The sequence below is a fragment of the Rousettus aegyptiacus genome, unplaced genomic scaffold (genome assembly GCF_014176215.1).
Source record: "Rousettus aegyptiacus isolate mRouAeg1 unplaced genomic scaffold, mRouAeg1.p scaffold_m13_p_8, whole genome shotgun sequence".
Classification (NCBI taxonomy): Eukaryota; Metazoa; Chordata; class Mammalia; order Chiroptera; family Pteropodidae; genus Rousettus; species Rousettus aegyptiacus.
Genome location: NW_023416311.1, coordinates 7,389,874 through 7,409,934, shown reverse-complemented (window position 1 = coordinate 7,409,934; position 20,061 = coordinate 7,389,874). Strand labels below are relative to the sequence as shown.

At 41.8% G+C, this 20,061-nt stretch overlaps 1 protein-coding gene across 5 annotated transcripts in view; it reads right to left on the bottom strand.

Annotated features, from left to right (window-relative positions):
- MRTFB (myocardin related transcription factor B) overlaps window positions 1-20,061 on the bottom strand; it is a 177,402-nt gene that overhangs the window by 61,481 nt on the left and 95,860 nt on the right. The window contains exon 1 of one of the 5 annotated variants that reach the window (XM_036225799.1): window positions 1,589-12,026. The exons of the other annotated variants lie outside the window; for them this stretch is intronic. Within the exon in view, the coding sequence (XP_036081692.1) occupies window positions 1,589-1,709 (121 nt within the window). The 5' untranslated portion in view covers window positions 1,710-12,026. Of the gene's footprint in view, window positions 1-1,588; window positions 12,027-20,061 lie in introns of those variants that run through there. 5 annotated transcript variants of the gene reach the window in all.

Sequence of the window (20,061 nt, the reverse complement as noted above, 5' to 3'; positions counted from 1 at the left end):
ATTGTTCGGAGAACAATCTATACGTTATGTAATCTTCTCAACTCTAGTCTGCTGTTCCTGTTGATAATTCCCCTGCCCTGTTTTTGTATTTTTAATCCTTGCTTTCCATGCTCCGTCATCATATTCTGCCATTGTGACATCTTTTTATTTTTCCTGTTCCATTTTCCTCTCCTTCCCCAGCTTTTCAAGCAGCACCAAAATTGTTCAAAATTTACGGTATTAATAGTAGCTTAACAATTGAACTCGACTCAAATGATGCAGAGAGAATTCTTAACTCTTTTTGAAGTGAATGATTTAAAAAAATTAAGTTCCCCTCAGTGAGTCCCCCGAACACGTCCTAAGACGCCACGAGCACCGACTCCGGGGAACGCGCGACGAGGCTGGCCGCGCGAGGCGACCCCGCCGCCTGGTTCCCGGCAGCGGCTATTTATACCCCATGGTGCCGTCTGCTCCCATCTAGACGCTTCTTCTGCCCACACCCAAGAGCAGTTGGACCCTAGCGAGTCCAATTATTATTGCTATCTTTTAAATCTGAACAATCTACCATGCTCATACTCTAAATGAGGAAAAAAGGAATGTTCTTTTGGAAGAAGCTCAAAGTGCTGCTTAGGAGGAGAATTCTACATTTACTCTGAGTCTCTACAAGGCGAGCAAGAGCGAGGTGGAGGTGAGGGGGGGGCTGGTGGCAGGAGCTGACAGCAGGTGCTGTAGGGTTTTTCCTCCCCAAGGGCACTAGGAAATCAATTTCCAATTAAACAACTGTTGAGAGAAGCGATCTTCATATTTCAAATTTAAGAAAAACTTATTCTCTACAGATCCGGAATTTCTCACACCACGGCCCTGGGTCTCCAGCGGCTACGGCAGGGCATGCCCTGCACTGGTCCTGTCGCATCTTGGGGGGCCAGGGCACAGGACAGCAACGCCCGCGTCTCTGGCCATTTTGTTAAACCAGTCGGTGAGGTAGCTAGGTAGTGCCAACCAACAATAACTGACAGTATTCTCAAGCTTATTTTTGCTTTGTTAAAAAAAAAAAAGCAGAAAACTATGCAATATGCTTTAAGAAACAAAACGATGCAATGTGCATTATAGCCAATTAAATCAACTATTTAAAGGTATAATTAAGAAAGAGCTAGCTACCTTCCTCGTTTTACATAAAAATCATAAATATGCTAACTGGAAAAAAATTAATTTTCCTGGAATCACGTGTTTGAAAACCTAAAACACGCAGGGTTCTGAATAATATTGAAAAGGAAATGGCCTCTCCTAAGCTGGGGAAGAGGGGGCAAAAAAAATTGGAGCGCATGAGAAAAATATACAAAAGGAACCTGGAAGGATTTTACTGAAATGAGGACTGGCTTCCTAAGTGCCCTCACTGTGTTAATTACTGCACAATCCCTGCAGTTCTATCAGCTAATGAATCTTCAGAGAGAGCTAGCCAGGAACGGCACTGAGCTTTCGTCTCAGAGAACTTAGCCCGTGCAAGGTGCAGGAGCGAGGAGACACACACACAGCACAGTGAGCAGACACACGCTTAGCCCGGCTGACGGCAACGGGAATCCGGCAGTGGCGCCCCTGTCCACGGACTGACCTTCCTTGAGACTTTTCTGGTTGTTCCCTTCAAGGCATTCCTTCTCTTTCAATGGCTCGAAATCTCCAGCAGCCAGAATCTCTGGGAAGCCCTGTTGCTGCTTCTTGGAGCTATCGATCATGGTGAGAGGCTTCTGGAGACAGGCAGCATCAAGCAGGAGAAGAGCTCGGTCTGCTGAATGGCAGAGGCCGGTGCCTGGAATACTCTGGTCCCTGGGTCTTGGGCGCCTCCTCGCAACGGCCCAATCGCCACTGGGCAATTATGTCTTTAAGCGGCCGAAGGCAGCCATCAGCCTTCAGTTCCCTGCCGGACCTGCACAGGCAGCGATGCTGCTGGAAGCCCTAAACTCTCTCCCACGTTGGGAGGCAGAGCCACGGAGGCACGATGCTGAAATCCCGCCCCTTTTCCCGGCCAGCCCCCTTCCCCTGCCCTCGCAGCTTCCCCCGCGCTGGGCGCTTCAATCTGCAGTTTGATGGTCCGAATCGTCTGACACACATTGAGTCAAGCAGTTAAAAATAAATCCTCTAGTTGTTAAAAGAGAAGACTGTGCTGATACCTAAGACGACAAATTGCTGCCTGTGGTCTCTCTCCGGCTCTCTACAAACACAGCCGCAGGCTGTGGAAATACTTTCTATCAGCCAGACAAGCACATTCATTACTCATTAAGTTCTCCAGCTAAACAAACGGCAGCCCAGGGCATCTGAAGGAAGAGGGTCTTATCTCGGCAGAGGCAACACGCTGAGTAAACACGCTACTCGCCTAGCTGGGTAAAAGCAGAGGCACTGACTGCGCTAGCGAAGTTCTTTTGTGGGGTGCTTTTTGCTGCGGCCGGCTCTTCCTGGCAAAGCAGTGCTCTTTGTAATAGGGACCTGTACTGTCATTGCAGCTTTCTGCCTTCACCAGTTTGGAGCTGAGCAGCACTTTTCCTCGGTGCCGCTAGTCGGCTGAGAGAGTTAACATCGCCATGACTGTTCTAAGGAAAAATCTCCTCCCCTGTATTAAGCGCAGAAACACTGAGCTTCTATTTCACATCAGATTCAAGCAGCGACCAGCCCACATCTAATTTCACATGTGCTGTCAACCGCGGGCGCTCTCCTGCAAATCACAGGCTGCTCCCCACGAGACATGGGGACACTGCATGAAGGAAATCTCCGGGGAAGGCGATTCCAGGCAAATGAGGAGTCAAGCCTGCTCTGGTATACTCTGAACACACATTTAGCAATTGTGCAACCGCAAATCTAATTTTTTTAATGGCTTAAAGTATGCTCCTTTGCAGAGAGCCCCCACGAAGCCCAGCAGAGGTTGTGAGGGCAGCAGACCAAATCCTCTCCCATGAGCTATGTGTTTTGTTCACGTTTTCAAAAGCAACATCTATCTAGCAGAGTGCCTGGAACATTACTTCTCGACAAATACTTGTTGCATGACTGAGTGAATAATAGGAGAAAATGCAACAGGAAAACGTCTCTTAATAAACCTCAAGAGTTCTAAAGAAGTCTTAGGATCAATGACCAAGAGGCACTAATTTTAGATAAGCAAGTAAATGTTCTCTAAAGGAGGCACATTTTCTCTTGAAAAAAAAAAAAAACAACAAAAAAACAAAAAAACACATTTTGATTGTGCATCTGACATGACTCTTGTGTGGGATTAAGAAAGGTTTACATTTTTACAGCCAGAAAAGTCAATAGTCTCTCACCATTTAAACACAGATGGAACTAGATGAGGAGTCTGTCCTTTGTCCCTGGTTCCAAAGCTGCTGTTCCAGAAAGATAGTTATCTGCCCTTCCCCAGCATCTCTCGAGAACGGGATCACACAACTCATGACATGCTTCTTGTCAACTGAAATTCCTTCTGAAGCAACCCAAGCCCATCACTGGTAGTCTGAACCTCTGCAGGAACAAACAGCTACAGCGAGCTTATCACACTGTTTGAAAATGCCCTGGATGCTCTGCCGTTTCTGATACTAGGGCCTTTATTCTTCTAAGTTAACTGTCCTTGCACCTTAGAAGCAGTAAAAAAAAAAAACCCAACCATTTTTTGAGGACATTCTTTAGGTGGGTCATTTTATTAAAAGTTTTGTAAAGTTTATCTCGTTTAACCCCCAACAGCCCTTGTGCTAAGGTTATTTGTACATCATAGACATTTTATAGACCAAGACCAAAGTTACAAAGCTTGTAAGCGGCAGGTCTGGAACTTAGCCAAAGGCCGAGTTCTCCAAAGCCCGAGTCTTTTTTCTATTGCATTACAGTGCCTGCTGTCTTCGAGGATGTGTTCCATCTCCAGGCTTTAGTTTGATCCCAGGACAGGTTTAACAGCAGAGGCCATAACTTTTATGGCTTCCTAGTAACCCTCCTTCTGGTGAAGCAGAAGGAAGCCAACATGATCTCACAAGGCGGCTTTTATGAAAGCGTGTTAACTTTTCCTGAAATAATAACAGCACAGCCAGTTTCGTTTAGTGCTTACATGGCCTAAGTGCTTTTTACACATCATCTCATTATTATGTTGACAGACCCATGAGTTTAACATTACCAATTTACAGATGAGTAAACTGAGGACTAGAAAAATCAGATGCTTTATCATAGGTCACATATCTTATAAGTGGTGGCCAGAATTCCAAACAGGAAGGTGGGCTACGGGGCCTACATTCTTAATTACCTTGCAAAAAGAATAAAAACAACAAACTCCAACATTCTCTTTTTCAGGATGTTGCTTTTTAAATCCTGCCCAACTGTTTTCAGGCCAGATTGAGAAACCTGAGTAGACACAGAGCTACACCAGGCACTTTCATTTCTTTACTGGCTTTGTGTTTTGTGTATGTCGTTTTTTTGTTTGTTTGTATAGTACATGTGTATCAAGTGAGTTAAAAAATAAAAGAGTTCTTTTAAGGATCCTCTGTAACCTTATTATTTTTGTATCAGATAAATATCAAAAAAATCTCAATAAGGAAACACATTGTCCTGCTATAGGTTTATATCAAAAGCCTTGTCTCTAGTTTTGAAAGGAAGTAATTTCTCTAGTGGTGAATATGCCTGACAGAACATTTACTTTGCTATTTTAAAAAATTTGAAATAATTTCAAGTTCCCAGAGTTTTTCTCAAACCATCTTTGAGTAGGCTCTGGCCTGAAACCTCTCTGCCTTCAGTGTGCTAATGTGTAATTCCTACAAATGAGGATATTCTCCTATATAACCATAATAAAACCATTAATGCTAGGAAATTAGCATTGGCATATCGCTATCATCTAACCCACAGACTCCACTCGAGTTCCACGAATTGTCCCCAAAACAATATCCTTTATAGCAAAGGATACAAACCAGGATCACGTATGGCACTGAATTATCATGTCTCTTTAGTTTTCTTCCATCTTATCCTGACTTTTCTTTCCTTGAATTTTAAAGATTACAAGCATGTTATTTTGTAGAATTATACTCAATTTGGATGTGTCTGATGTGTCTTCATGATTAGATTCAAGTTACGGCAGAAATATTTTTGACAGGAATATGACAGAATGATGTGTTCTTTGCATTCTATCAGGTGGTGCACAAATTCAGTTTGTGTCATAATTAATCATGTTTATTTTCATTAAGATGGTATCGGCCTGGTTTCTTCACTGTAAAGATTTTCCTCTTTATAATTATTTTCTGGGGCTGAATTACTTATTACTATAATGACTGCTAAATGGTGATTTTGAAAATTCTATCAGTCCTTCTACATTTATTAGAGGCACATCCTACTATGAGAAAAAAATTTTCTTTGTCTGGATAAAGGTTTATGGTATCTGTTCCTATCAGGGCTCACGGATTCCTGCTTTACTCAGTGGGTTATCCGTACCATGCTCCTATCGGTAGTGATTTTGAAGCTGATTATTCTAGATTTGGCCGATGGGTCCGGCTCCAGGATGGCTTCGGTTTCTTACTGTCTCGACCCTGTCACTCTCTGAGCACTTGCTTCCTTCCCGGCACCAGGTGACCCAGGCTCGCCAGCTACGCTTCCCGCTCCTCTGGGGAGCCGAGGCCGAAGTGCTAGGTGTGCTCGCTGCTGTAAGGCGCCACTGTTCCCAGGCCTTCTCTGCAGGCACCATTAGGAATACAGCTGGGAGTGCGCATGCGCGTGTGGGTGCGAACAGACACATGCACATCCCTATGAACAGATGTAAAATACAGACCTCTATTTAAATATACACATGTACATTTACCTGATACACTGGAAACCACAAGCTCACCCTGACGCCTCAAATTCTAATCCCGTTCCACAGGTTCACTCTCATTCTCTGTTCTCTGTAACCCTCTTTTCTTATAATGAGACCTTGTCTCCCATGGTCTCTGCCACCCCACTCACGGACGCCCTGCTCACCCCATTACTGCCACCGCAGCAGCCAAACCGCATGCTCTAAAGCCCTACGCTGGGTCGCTGCCCCCACTCTCACAGGACGTCTGCCTTGCTCGGCCTCACACAACGTCTTAGACTGAATTGGGAACGGAGGGCGGCAGGAGGAGGCCACGGCTGTCGCGTGAACTGCTTGCAGTAGGTCTGCCCTCGTTCCTTATTATGTGTGCTACATCATCCTCAGTGTCATCTGGCTCTACTGTCATGAGTGACATTTAACGTCAAATGACAGGTGATTAAAATCACTTTGGCTATGATAAATCTGCTTCCACGGGGTTGGTGTGTACGCACACTCAAAAGAGCTGTTTTAGTATGAAAGAGAGTACCATAAATCAAGTCAATTTTCCCATTACCCCAAGCACAGATATTTAATAAGCGTGAGAAAAACTGTATGGCTTGGAGACTAGGAACAGTCCAAGAACGGCTTCAGGGAATCGGAACAGAAACAAACACGGCTCAAGGGACCTACATGAGAAACTTGGCAGAGGCAACATATGCTTACAAAACTGCTGATAAAAAAGATTACTGCTACGATGCTGGGCTTCAATAAGAACAAACCGGAGACTACTACGAAATGGGCAATGTTCCACCAAAGTAAAAAGGTAATTGGTAACAAGGTGCAGAGAGACTGCTGAGTGCCGAGGCTGCTCAGCATCTCCCCTGCAGGCTTCCTGACACTGTGATTGACAGGCGATGCCTCATCTTCTCACCTGCCTTACGACAGGTCCGCAAGTAGCCAATCACAGACGCAAACGCCGGTACACTCTGGCGCATCCTTCACAGTCTGAGCCACAGTATCACAAAAGTTACAGACATGGTCAGATCAGATGCATTTAGGGAGAAGAATTTAGGTCCAGGTTACATCAAAATTTTTTCCCTAAGGGTACCAGATATTTATAGAAAAATACATATCTTTTATACATGTTTTTTCACACGTATTTGATCCTTAATTTTCTCCTTTTTAGCATTATAAAACACCACTATAAAATATATCTTCAGATAATTACTAAATGGTAATGGTAAATCCTGAAATTTTAATAATTATTAAGCCCAACTTAATAATCCTGATAATTTAATATATTTTTGTAAAAAATGGACGATTAGAGACTGCTGTATCTGAAATCAAACAATTCATCTTAAAGGTTCTTCATTTTTATAATTTTTTTAAACGTGGCTGTCACGCACACAGTACTTCGGTGTAAAGAGAGTAACAAATTAGCTTCTGTGGAAGCCTCTGTTTCATGAGGAAGGACATGTTTTTCTGACATTTCAAAGATAACATTTTGAAGGAATATCGATGACTTGAGCAGTGAAGTACTGTGGCATAACGAACACTAGGCAGGGCCAAACGGCCTAATGATGTGGTCTGCCATCTGGGCTCATGATCGCCTTTCACCCTCGAACACAGGCCAGCCTGGCACAGACGGCGCCACCCTCCTGTGCCCGCTTCATGCTCCCGAAGGAGAGAACTGCAGCCCCGGCGAGGCTGCCCAGGGCTGGGACTTGACCATGAACGCTCTGCCGACTGAGCTCCGCTTAGATTGAGAGAAAAGAGTTTCGCGGGGGAAGTGGCAGGTGAGGCGGAGGAACACATTTCACGACTCGTTCTGCCAGGTCGTCACTTTATAACAGCATCATGCAATTGAAACGATCTGACTGTACGTAAGTGACTGCTGCCATTTGTCTTCCCTGCCCAACTCTTTAGGATGGGTAATCAAGAGATGACAGAACACACTCCATCAGCTTTTAAAAAGTCATCCGGAGTCTTTCTCTACTCCTAAGCTTCTCTAAGTTACTTACGAACATATAAGTACAGACAGCTGGCTGGAAGATGTACAACAAAGAGCTTTCCTGGGATTATACATGTTCAGTGCAGTTTTACTCAAATTCTGAGTTATGGAATAAAAGAAGAATGAAGTGACTACAGCTTTGAAGGTTTAGCAAAGACAGAAGGGAGGACTGAAAAATTAAGAGTCAAATGCTAGCAAAGATGAAAAGGCAAATCATTAAGTTATCAGTGTGATGTGCACTCAGCACTTAGAATAACAAGAAAATCGCATCGCTTCAATTGAGTGTTTCTCAATCTTTTTTTTGCATTAATATCCCTATTGCCCAACCCTTTAAACATATTTTCTCCTAACAACTTTCCATGAAATTATCATACTATGGATTCACCGTATATCTGTTTATGTACTATATGTATATCTGTGACTTATATGTAAAGAAATTATTTTTGGCCTATTCTCAAGAACTAATTTTCACTCCTGCTGAGAATGTTTACTCTATAAGAAAAAAACACAACATTTCCTATTTTGTGGAGAAAAAAATAATAAGAGTGCACAGTATGTAGGAAACCCTCAACGAGAAAATAGCGAATGTTCACCATCTGTGATAATGGTTTCAGATCACAAGGAAATTTAGCAAGTCTTTGGAGGATCCTGAGGATCCTCTGATCCCCAGCAGCTCTGAGGCAGGAGAAACGCACCGATATTTGTTTTATTAAAACAACAACAAATGCAGTTCAAATATGAAACAAGTTTCCAAGCTGCTCTGCTAATGAACACATTTCTTTAATGTTGGTTTTTGAATATAAAATTCTTTTCACAAAAAGCAAAAACCTGTATGTACCCCCCTTTTTTTCCTGAATTCACATGTGATTTTCAGAGCATGAATTTTTAAAAATCAGTAATTTAATTTCGGATGGATAACATCACAGATGGACTTAGGAAGGTTAGAGGCAGGATGGTTTTGTGAAAGGAACACGATGTTGGAGTTAACATATTTCAGTTTTGAGATCTATGAGATCTTGAGAAAGTGGCAACATCACCGTGCTGTGGCCGCCTCATCTACAGAAATGCAATGGTGACAATGACAGCAGCAGCAGCTGTTCTGTGATTTAAAAAATTGGGGAAAAAGTGCATTTAAAATACCCAGCACAGGCTCTCCCCAGATGGTAGACTCTGTTAGGACACATTTCTGGAGTGATCTCCCTCGTCTGTCACCCTCCATGGCTGCATGTGTACTAGGTTTGGGGTTTCTCTGGCAAGATACGCCCACATAGACATAAACGCAGATCAGCACACCAACCATGACACCAGAAAAACATCCCCCATTTCCAATCACACGCCTTAAGGCTATCGCAGGGTGCAGGTAAAGTTCATTATTTTTTGGTCTGGCACTTAATAATACCTTCCACTATCTGTGTTTGCTTGGGGCTATCTAGTAAGTAGTGCCTTCTTACTATTTGAAATTTCACTTTTTAGATTACATGGAATAATGAAATAGAAAAATTGCCCCCAGGTGACTAACCATGGCCAAGTAGTCAGCCACAGAGTCTGAGAATTTGGTAGAACAAACACTGGGTGACTCGCACTCTAGAGGCGGAGTAGATAAATGAGGTACTTACCTCTTCCCATGGCCACATTGAAATTACAACTAAATTATAGAACCACCATCAATGAGAACCACCTAAAGACTAGCTGAACAGAAGTCCTCAATGGACATAAAGAGGAAGCCATGATGAGACTGGCGGGAGGGGCAGAGATGCGGGACGGGCAAGTCCCACATCCATGGTGTGGTGATTAAGCGTCGGGAGGGATATCCTGGCTGTGGAGGTCCCCTATGAGAAGCGAGGGGTCCCAGTCCCAGTCCCACAAGAGATTCCCAAACCCGGGGTACCACTGGCAGGAACAGTCGTCCCCACGACATCTGACTGTGAAAACCGGAGGGGATTGTGTCCAAGGGAGGTGGAGGGCTGCTGCAGTGTCAGGAGGTCGTCTTGAGGGGTCAACACACCTGCTCTAAGCTAGAAGGGGCAGCAGCTTCTAAAGTGCCAGGGACGTAGTGGGAGGACCTGAACTGACCAGCTTCAGAGGGAAGGCTGGGGGGGCAGAGCTCAGGTCGGCTCTCTCCAGGGACAGAAGTGCTGGCAGGCGCCGCTGCTCCTTTGTTGAGCCCTCCCCACTACCCGGCAGCAGGTGCTGGCAGGTGCCAAACCTGAGCTCTCCATCAACCTGGCTGACACCGTTCTCCCGTCCTGGCGATTCCCTCGGACCCTGTCCCACCCAACTCTCATGCCTGAGCCGCTTCCAGCAGCTGTTGACACAAGCGGCTGGCCTCGCTAGTGCTGTGGACTTTCCTAAAATCTCTCGAAGATCCGCAAACCCCAAACCAGCAGCAGCCAGCCCTCGCATGCTCTCTCTCTCTTGCTAAGTGGCGCCAAGCGCGGCGCAAGTGGTGACTGAGCTTAACTTGCATTTGTAACTCCCATCAGGCAACCTCAAAACTGGCATAAACTATGTCCAATGTTAACTCAGAATGTAGATTCAACCGAGGGGCCACAATTCTGGCACAAGTGGTGTCAGGCCTCAGCTCACATGGTGATGCGCCAAAGGACCCCCAGCCTGACATTAGTGGCCGCTGGCCTCGGGATCACAGGGCAGCCTTCCCCAAGCACCTCCGAGGCCAGACTGCAGGTCGCTTCAGCTCCCACAATCTAGCCCCGAGCAAACACAGAAAGTGGCTGACACTGGCTGTACCGAAACCCCTCTTAAAAAGTCCCAGAACCAACACGCCTGGTGGAAGGCATCAGACCATACCGGAGCACCACCAACCGCCTCCACAAACAACACGCTGTAGGTCGGACTGGACGGGCACCGAACCCCGCGAAGAGACCCCTGCACTGGGGGATCAGCCCTTGCACAACGGCCTGTCAGATGTCGTCACAGCCAGTCTGCCTGAGGGTTAATCCCGCCCACTGACGTACCCACGGCAATCAAGGCTCCACTGCAACGGGAAGACACATACACAACGCAGGACACCGCTGGGGCACCTGGCTCCGGCGAACAGGGAAACTGTGCCACTGTGACTTAGAGGACACCTACGATATGAAGCCGCCCTGCCGCGACTGGGAGACGTAGCAGATCTAACATACAGAAACAAACACAAGAAGTTAAGCCAAATGCGGAGACAAAGAAACATGTCCTATATAAGAGAACAGAACGAAACTCCAGAAAAAGAACTAATGAAATGGAAATAAGCAATCCGCCGGACAGAGTCCAAACCACCGGTTATAAGGCTGCTCAATAAACGTAGGAGTAGAACAGATGAACTTTGCGAAAACTTCAACAGAGACGGAAAACATAAAAAAGGAGATAGAAATCATAAAAAAGAACCACTCGGAAATAAAGAATACAGTAACTGAAATGAAGAAAACATCTGAGGGAAGCAACGACAGATTAGACGAAGCAGAGGATCGAATGTGGAACATGAGGAAACAGAACACACCCAATCACAACGGCAGAAAAAGAAAAAGAATTAAAAACAAACGAGGGTAGTGTAACGAACCTCTGAGACACCATCGAGCATACCAACATTCACATCATTGAGAAAGCAGAAGGGGAAAAGAAAGAGCGACGGTTTAAAAATGCATTTGAAGAAATAATGATTAAAAAATTTCCCTAACCTGGCAAAAGAAATAGATATACAAATCCAGGAAGCACGGTGTGCCAAAGATGAACCCAAAGAGGCCCACACAAAATTAAGATGAAAAGTTAAAGACAAAGAGAGACTCTTAAAAGTAGCAAGAGAAAAGCAGTTAGTTACATACAAGCGAAAAAAAAATCCAATTTACAATTGCACCAAAAACAATAAAACACCTAGCAGTAAATTTAACCAAAGGCATTAAACGCTTGTAATTGGAAAACTATTAGACAGTCAAAAAAGAAATTACAGATACAAATAAATGGAAAGATAACCATGCTCATAGATGGGAAGAATTAACATTGTTAAAATGTCTATACTACCCGAAGCAATCTATGGATTCAATGCAATCCCTATCAAAATACCAATGACATTTTTCATAGAACTAGAACAAATAATCCTAAAATTTATACAGAACCACAGATGACCCCCAACGGTAAAAGCAATCTTGAGAAAAAAGAATAAATTTGGAGGTATCATGTTCTCTGATGAAACTACACTACAAAGGTATAGTCATGAAAACAGCATGGTACCAACATAAAAAAAGACACATAGCTCAGAATAGAGAATAGAGAATCCAGAAATAAACCCACACCTGTATGGTCAATTAATCTAAGACAAAGGAGGCAGGAATATATAGTAGTCTCTTCAATAAACGGTACTGGGAAAAATGAACAGATACATGAAAAATGAAACTAGCTCACTTTCATCTATATATATATATACACATACATACATACATACATACATACATATACACACACACACACGAATAAACTCGAAATGAATTAAAGACTTATATGTAAGACCCCGAACCATAAAACTTCTAGAAGAAAACATAGATAATAAACTCTTAGATAGTACTCTTATTAATATGTTTTTTAGATATGTCCTCAGGCAAGGCAAACAAAAGAAACAAACAAATAAAAGGGACCACATAAAATCGAAAAATTTTGGCGCAGCGAAAAAAACCATCAACAAAACAAAAGACAGCCCACTGAATGAAAGAAGATATTCACCGATGATACATTTGATAAGGGGTTAATACCCAAAATACAGAAGGAACACATACAATGCCAAAAATAACCATCCAATTAAAAAATGGGCAGAGGACCTGAATAGAAATTTCTCCAAAGAGGATATACTGTTACAGAAAGTTGCAAAAATCAGACACCACTCAGAGAGTCGGAGAACTCAGGTTTATTAAGCTGGTGATCTCAGAAGAGCTAGTGCTCTGAAGATCTGGGCCTCCGGCTCAGATGCAACTTTGCTTTTATAGGGCTTATCTATGCAGTTACATTTGACTACTTGGCATGGGCCGATTGGCTAGTTTGTCCTCAAGCAGTTACAAAGAGTTACAAAGCACAGGAGTTGCTATGGGTTACAGGCAGTTACAAAGAGTTACAAAGCTCCAGATTTTCAGACAGAAACTCAAGCAATTCATCTGTTATCTAGACAGAACAAGCAAAAGGGAGGATGAGTCTTTAGTTAATTTTGAGGTCATCCAGCCCTTTGTTCTGTGGCAAGCATGCTTACAGAAGCAGAACAAAGAGCTGATTATAAGGTTAGCCTTTTGAGTGGAAAACTCCTCTTCAATACAGATGGCCAATAGACATACTAAAAGATGGTCAACATCACTAGTCATCATAGAAATGTAAACCACAATAAGATATCACCTCACACCTGTCAGAATGGCCATAATCAAAAAAATCAACGAAGAGCAAGTGCAAGTGTTGGTGAGGATGTGGAGGAAAAAAAACCCTCACGCACAGTGGGACCGTAAATTGATGCAGCCACTCTACAAGCAGTATGGACGTTTCTCAAAAAATTAAAAATAGATCTAGCAATTCCACTTCTGGGTATTTACCCAAAGAAATCCAAAATACTAATTAAAAACCATATGTGCATCCCTTTATTCATTGCAGCATTATTCACAACAACCAACATATGAATGCAAAATAAGTGTTTATCGATAAGACAAAGGGGTAAAGATGATGTGGCACATATATGCAATGGAATATTACTTGGCCATAAGGAAAAGGAAATCTCTCCATTTGCAACAACATGGATGGATCTAGAAGGTATGTCAAGTGAAATGTCAGACAGAGGAAGGCAAAAAGCGTATGATTTCACTTACATGTAGAATCTAAAAAACAAAATAAACAAAGTAGAAAGAAACTCGTAGATACAGAGAACAAACTGATGGTTGCCATGGGGGAGGGGGAGGAGTAAGAGCTGAAGGGTTAAGAAATGCGATATTATTGTAATGTTTGCGTAAGGTTCCAGAGAGGTGCTAGAGTCATCAGGGCACCACTTCGTGGACTGTATAAATGTCTAACTTTTTTAAATTAAAAAAAAAAATGAAAGATCTCTAAATATCCTAGAAAGTATCTTTTTCAAGATGGTTAAGAAGTATCAAAGGGCCAAAATAATTATTTAGCTATTTAGCTGAGAAACAAATGAACTAGATTATCTTTATTCAAAACATAAACTGAATAATCATCAAACTCATCCACAAGAAAAATTTTTAAAAGAATAATAAAGGCATAAACTGAAAAAAGAAGTACAAATTGCTAGTTATAAAAACAGTCATAGGAATGTAAAGTGCGGCTCAGGGAATACAGTCAACACTGCAGTAACTCTGTACGGTGTCGTTTGGTACTAGGTTTATCGTGGTGATCACTTTGCATGTCATGTAATGTGTAATGACTCTGTCATATAACTGAAACCAATAATATTGTATGTCGACAATAATTAAAAAATAAATTTAAAAAAGAGTAGGTCGTAATATCAGGAATCCAAGACTATGTTCTCAGGTGTATTCTTGAATGAATTCTTTGTGAAAACTAAAAACGTGGTGTTTCCATTTCATTAACCTGGAAAACAATTCAAGTGTTGACATGCAAGAGTGAAATGCACAGGGAGCTGGTCACTGTGATACTGACGCACTCAAGTCCAGAGACGGCAAAGGGTGCGAGGTCTGCAGTCGCTTGGTAGAGAAAAGGGGCGGGAAAAATGAGTCGTCAGGCGCGGGCAGTGCAGGCTGAGCTGGCGCCAGAGCGGCGACCGCCACCGTCAGACGTCGGGAGCAGGCGCGTTTATGTAAAAATGCATCATGTCGCAGTAAGTTAATACTAATTTGAATTCGGTTAGCTTTGTGGATATTTGTAAACAACATGCGAACGTGTTTCCGTATTGTAGTGTAAGTGCTAAGCCCAAGTAGTTTATACTTCATTTAAGGTTGTACGTAATTCAGCAACGTTATCCTAATAAAAACTAAAGTCACGCACTAATAGCTTTTAAAGGGTCTGTACACGTCTTAAGTTAGCGAGACACAACCTGACGGTGCAACCGACAGAGGGAGAGGGGCCTCTGTACTCTGCTGCTTGGCTTGCACGATTTTCTCCTGAGCTGGGAGCTAAACATTTACCTCTGTTCACCTAAACTGACTGGGGAGCGTGGGAGTCATGACAGGCGGGTAACACCGCGCATGGCTTGCGAACATAAGGAGGCGCGCTGAGCATCACAATCCAATACAAAATCCCGCCATGCCCTTGCACGAGCTCGAAAGCGTCTCCCCTCTTACTATTTTGAACTAACTGCGCCATTATCAAAAAACAGTTCCTCTTGAGGGAACTATGTTACCGCCTTCTGACATTTTTGGGCAAATAGCTTGGGCCCCTTTATTAACTCAGATTGAGGTCTTCAGACATTAAGCTCTTCTCCACCTTCTCATTCCATTCTACTGCCTGTCTCTTGCCAAAGGAAATCCAGACACTTCGTTCAGGACTGTAGTTCCCTCCCACCTGCTTACAAAACTGCGATCCAGAAATCGTCCTTCTCTACTAAGATGTCCTGTGCCTGCCAAGACGTTTGCAGGTCCTCCTGCAAGCTTCTCTTTTCTAAGCTCCTAAGATGCTGATTATTTATAAACACTCTCCTTTATCAGGCTCATCCCTTGCACTGGCATCAACCATTAACTCTATCTACACACACACACACGCGCACACACACACACACACCCACTCCCCCCACCCGCCCTTCTGGATCATGCACTTCTTCCTTTCTAAGTGCTTTTCTAAATCTTCTGCAGTTATGATACTATTGATTTTAAGATTAGATGCTATGCTCAGGACTAAATCATCTAGAACTTTACAAGATAGGCTTTGCCTGACTTTCATGGAAAAACAAACATGTTTTTAAAAAGGGCATCTGATTGGCTAGCCCAGACCTCAGGTTGGTTCAGCTCCAGACGATGTACTTAAAAAACAATCCATGCTGTCTTACTCACCTTTGCAGACCCACTGGCTGAGACGCTATGACTGCTCTCAATTAATGGCGCCTGCATGAACTAACGCCACACAACTGACCAAAACTCATCGGGACTTCTCCCACACTTAACCTAATTCTGTCCATATTTCTTGGCTTGGCACATGAAGACATCAATGCTTTATCACCCACTTTGTGGAACAGAATTAACTCCTGACGTATTCCGTATGCTTTAGCAAAATCAAACTGCTTAGTATACCCAAATATATTCTGAGTTTTCCTTATCTATGCTCAAATTTTTTTCTTCCACCCAAAATTCCCTATTTCAGATCTCTGCCATGGAAAGTGTACTCGAGCAATCTTCAAGAACTAGTTCCAGTACTAATCTCCCTCAGAAGATTTCCCAGATGTGTCAACACCCCTAAAGGGTCTTTTCCTTCTGCATACTTTGAGCACTTATGACACCTGTCATGGGAGGACTCGGCATTTTGTGAATGATGAAGGTGATGATGCTGGGCACCTCGGTGAATGTTTACATGTCACTTACTGAGTATTGGAGCACTGCATTTACGCACGGTATTCAGTGACCTACATATATTCATTCAGTTTCCTCTTCTCAATTGCTCTATCCACTGCTAGCTCCATTTTATAGTGAGTCACCACGAGGTTAACTTATCCAGCTACACAGCATTCAAAGAGAAGAAAGGCTTTTAACCAAGGCTGTACAGTAGGCTTCAGTCCACTAGCTTTTCTCAATGGGTTTTGTGAGAGAATTAAGCCCTAAAGTCCAAAGATGTCCACTGTATAGAATGAATTAACTTCTCTCCTATGAATCTAAGTGGTATTAGTTATGCCATCCTTGGGATAATTGAGAAAACAGTCACTCTAATCACATTTGAAGGGAATGATTTTCTCGCTGGGTCTTGGCTGAGAAAGATGGGATGCTTTAACCACATTCTCTTATTTCTCTCAGCACTGTCTGAATACTTTTCATATTCCTGACATCCATTCTCCACCTTAGTAAATTTTACAATCTTCAAAAGCTGGTTCTGCATCTCACTCATATTTTTATTTCCTATGCGATCTAATCTGGTGTTTTCATCATGTTCACACAGTCAAGTTTCTCTTTAATTAAGCGAATTCTTATATTCAGTGGTCCAGGTTAGATGAGAAGCGTCTTCTTTATAATAAACTAACAACTAAAACTACCTGTTATAATTACTTGGTTGTGTCTGACAGACATGTAAAAATCAATATTACTGAAGTATGAAGACAATAAGATACATCCATTTAAAGTGTATAGTTTGGTGAGTTGCGATGGAGTTATACACCTGTGAAATCATGGTCACATTTGCGATACAGAACACTTTCATTATTCCCCAGAGTTTCTTCCTGCCCCTTTGCAGTAATCCCTCTATTACACCCAGCCCAGGTCATCACTGATCTGCTCTCTGTCACTATAAATCAGTTTGCTTTTTCTAGAATTTCAAGTATGAACAGTATGCAGTCTTGTATTCTTTCACTGCACCTAATCACTCTGTGATTCATCCATGTTACTACATAAATCAATAGTTGGTTCTTTCCTATTACTGAAGTACAGTAATTCATTGTATGGATATACTACATTTTGTTTATCCATTGTTGGACAGTTGAGTAGTTTCCAGCTTTTAGCTACTATGACCAAATCTACTGTGAACATTTATATGGAAATCTTTGAGTAGATATTCACACTCATTTCTTTTGGATAAAGGCTTTGACATATAGAAGGTTTATGCTTAACTTTTAAAGAAACTATGGTTTCTTCAATAGACCTTTACTGGCAGCTATATTCACCATAGCCAAAAACTAAATAATGGTCCATACACAGGTGAATGAATGATGTGGTATATCCATACAACGGAATACTACTCAGCAATAAAAAACAACATACGGTAGTGATAAATCTCAAAATAATTGTGCTGAATGAAAGAAGCCAGACAAAAAAAGAGCACATGTATACCTGTTTCCATTTATTAAAAATTCTAGAAAATGCAAACTAATCTCTAGTGACGGAAAGGAGATCAGTGGATGTCTGGAGACCATGGTGGAAAGAGGACTGGATTACAAAGGGGCACGAGGAAAATTTTAAGGGTGATGAAAATGTTATCTTGATTGTGGTGATGTCAAAATTCCTCAAGTTGAATACTTGAAATATGTGCATTCATTGTATGTCAATTATATTTCAATAAATTTGTTTTAAAAAAACCACAACGGTACTGTGGGAACAGACTGAGAAATTCCTTCATGTAATATGATAACTCTGAAACTGTCTCTGCTATCTAAAAAACTTTAATGCAATAGAAGATTATTCATCTGGGCGTCTAAAATCTGAAAGCGACTGAGCAGCAGAATTGCTCTAAAGAATCTTAAAAAAAGAAAAAAGGAAAAACCGAACCAACAAATCTATTTATCCACTAACGTGAATAATATGAATCCCACGTGCGATACCAACGGTTTCACACGCGCGTGCCGTGGTGTGACCTGCGGCGTGTGAGTGACCGGCACGGTCGGGGTGGTGGAGGAGGAGTATTCCTGAACACAGGACGCACAGAATTGAAGTGAAAAACACACGTGACAAGGGAGGCACTCTTTAACGCTAACGGCTGTAATTAATAATGAGAATACAACAGCTATGACTATGCCCAAAGCGACACGACTGCTGTTGTAAGACAGAACTCATGGGAGATGCAAAGTGGCATAGGCAGACATGCAAATGACAGGAGACTTTAATCTGCCGCTCTCAGTCGAAATAGATAAAGTAGACAAAAATAAGATCTTATTAATATATGGTGAACTTTACACCTTGATAACAGAGAAGACACCTTCTCAAATATACGTGGAATACTTAAAAACAATTACGTATTAAGTCACAAAGAAAACCTGAGCGAGTTCCATAAGATGAACATTATTATGAACACTGACATCAATGTAATAACGCTAGAAATTAATAAAAAAATTAAAAATGCCTGTTTATATGAAAATTAATAACATCTATTAACTCAAAGAAGGCAAATAGAAAATGACATGAAAGAACTAAAACCAAGATAGTTTTTTCTGTATAATCAGAATCTATGGCATTTATTTAAAGCGACGATCAGAGAAAAATTTCAATCTATAATCTGCTATATCAATGAAAATGAAAGTAAACTATGTGCCTAAGAGAAAAAGATTAAAAAAAAAAAAAATCCCAAAGAACAGACGCCCAGTGACCCAGGCGATGATATCATGAGGTCGATCCTGTGTATAACCAGAGTTCCACAGAAGGGCAGAGAATGAGGCAGAAAACACATTTGCATAAATAATGCCTAAAACTTCCAGAAAGTTGATGAAATAAATTTATGGATTCAAGAAACCTGGTAAATTTAAATAGGAGAAATTCGAACACAAAGAAATCAACAGCCTTCAGATACACAAATGTTAAGCAGCTGGCAAATGTAACAGGAGAGAAAGCTCCACTAACAAAAGCAACAAAGAAGATAAAAACTCAGGAGCAAATTTAAGAAATGCCCTCAACTCCTGAAAAACAAAAAAGTAGACCTGAACAAACAGAAAGACCGTCCTTGTTCTTGGATTAGATGATACTAGGTCATAAAAATACTGTTTTTTTGTAAATTAATTTACAAATGTAATGCAATCTCAATAAAAATACCGACCAGCTTTTTAAGGGAGCTAAACAAGTTGATACTTAAATTCATATGGAAAAAATGAAAATACTGAATAAAAAAAACAAGTGCCATGGGAGGGAAGGAAGAGCCTGATCAAACGAAATTAAACTCCAAGTGTATCAGGGATAAAAATGTTAAAAAAAAAAAAAAAAAAGAAAGTCAAACCATATAGTACTCTAAGTAAATATGGATGGGATCCTTCTATAATCTAACACAGGAAAAAGTTTTCTAAGTACGACCCCAAAACCAAAAGCAATAAAAGAAAAGACTGATAAATTCTGGCCATATTAAAAAAACAACAACAACAACATTGAAGAGGAAGGGTTAGTTTCCTCGATACATAAATAACTTTAAAAATTAAAAAGTTTAAAAATTCAACAGAAAAATGAACAATTCACACTCTCCTCAAAAAAAAGATTCCGAAATGGCCCTTACACATATGAAAGATGTTCATCCTTACTCATAGCTACAGAAAGGCAATTAAAATTACTATAAAATACCAAATGGCAAAAACGTATGACACCATATTCTGTTGGTGAGGCTGTGAGGGAAATCACGTTCTTATGCACTGCTGACTGGAATGTGAACTGGCACAACCCTTAGGGAGAGACATCTGGCGACATCTAACAAAACTACA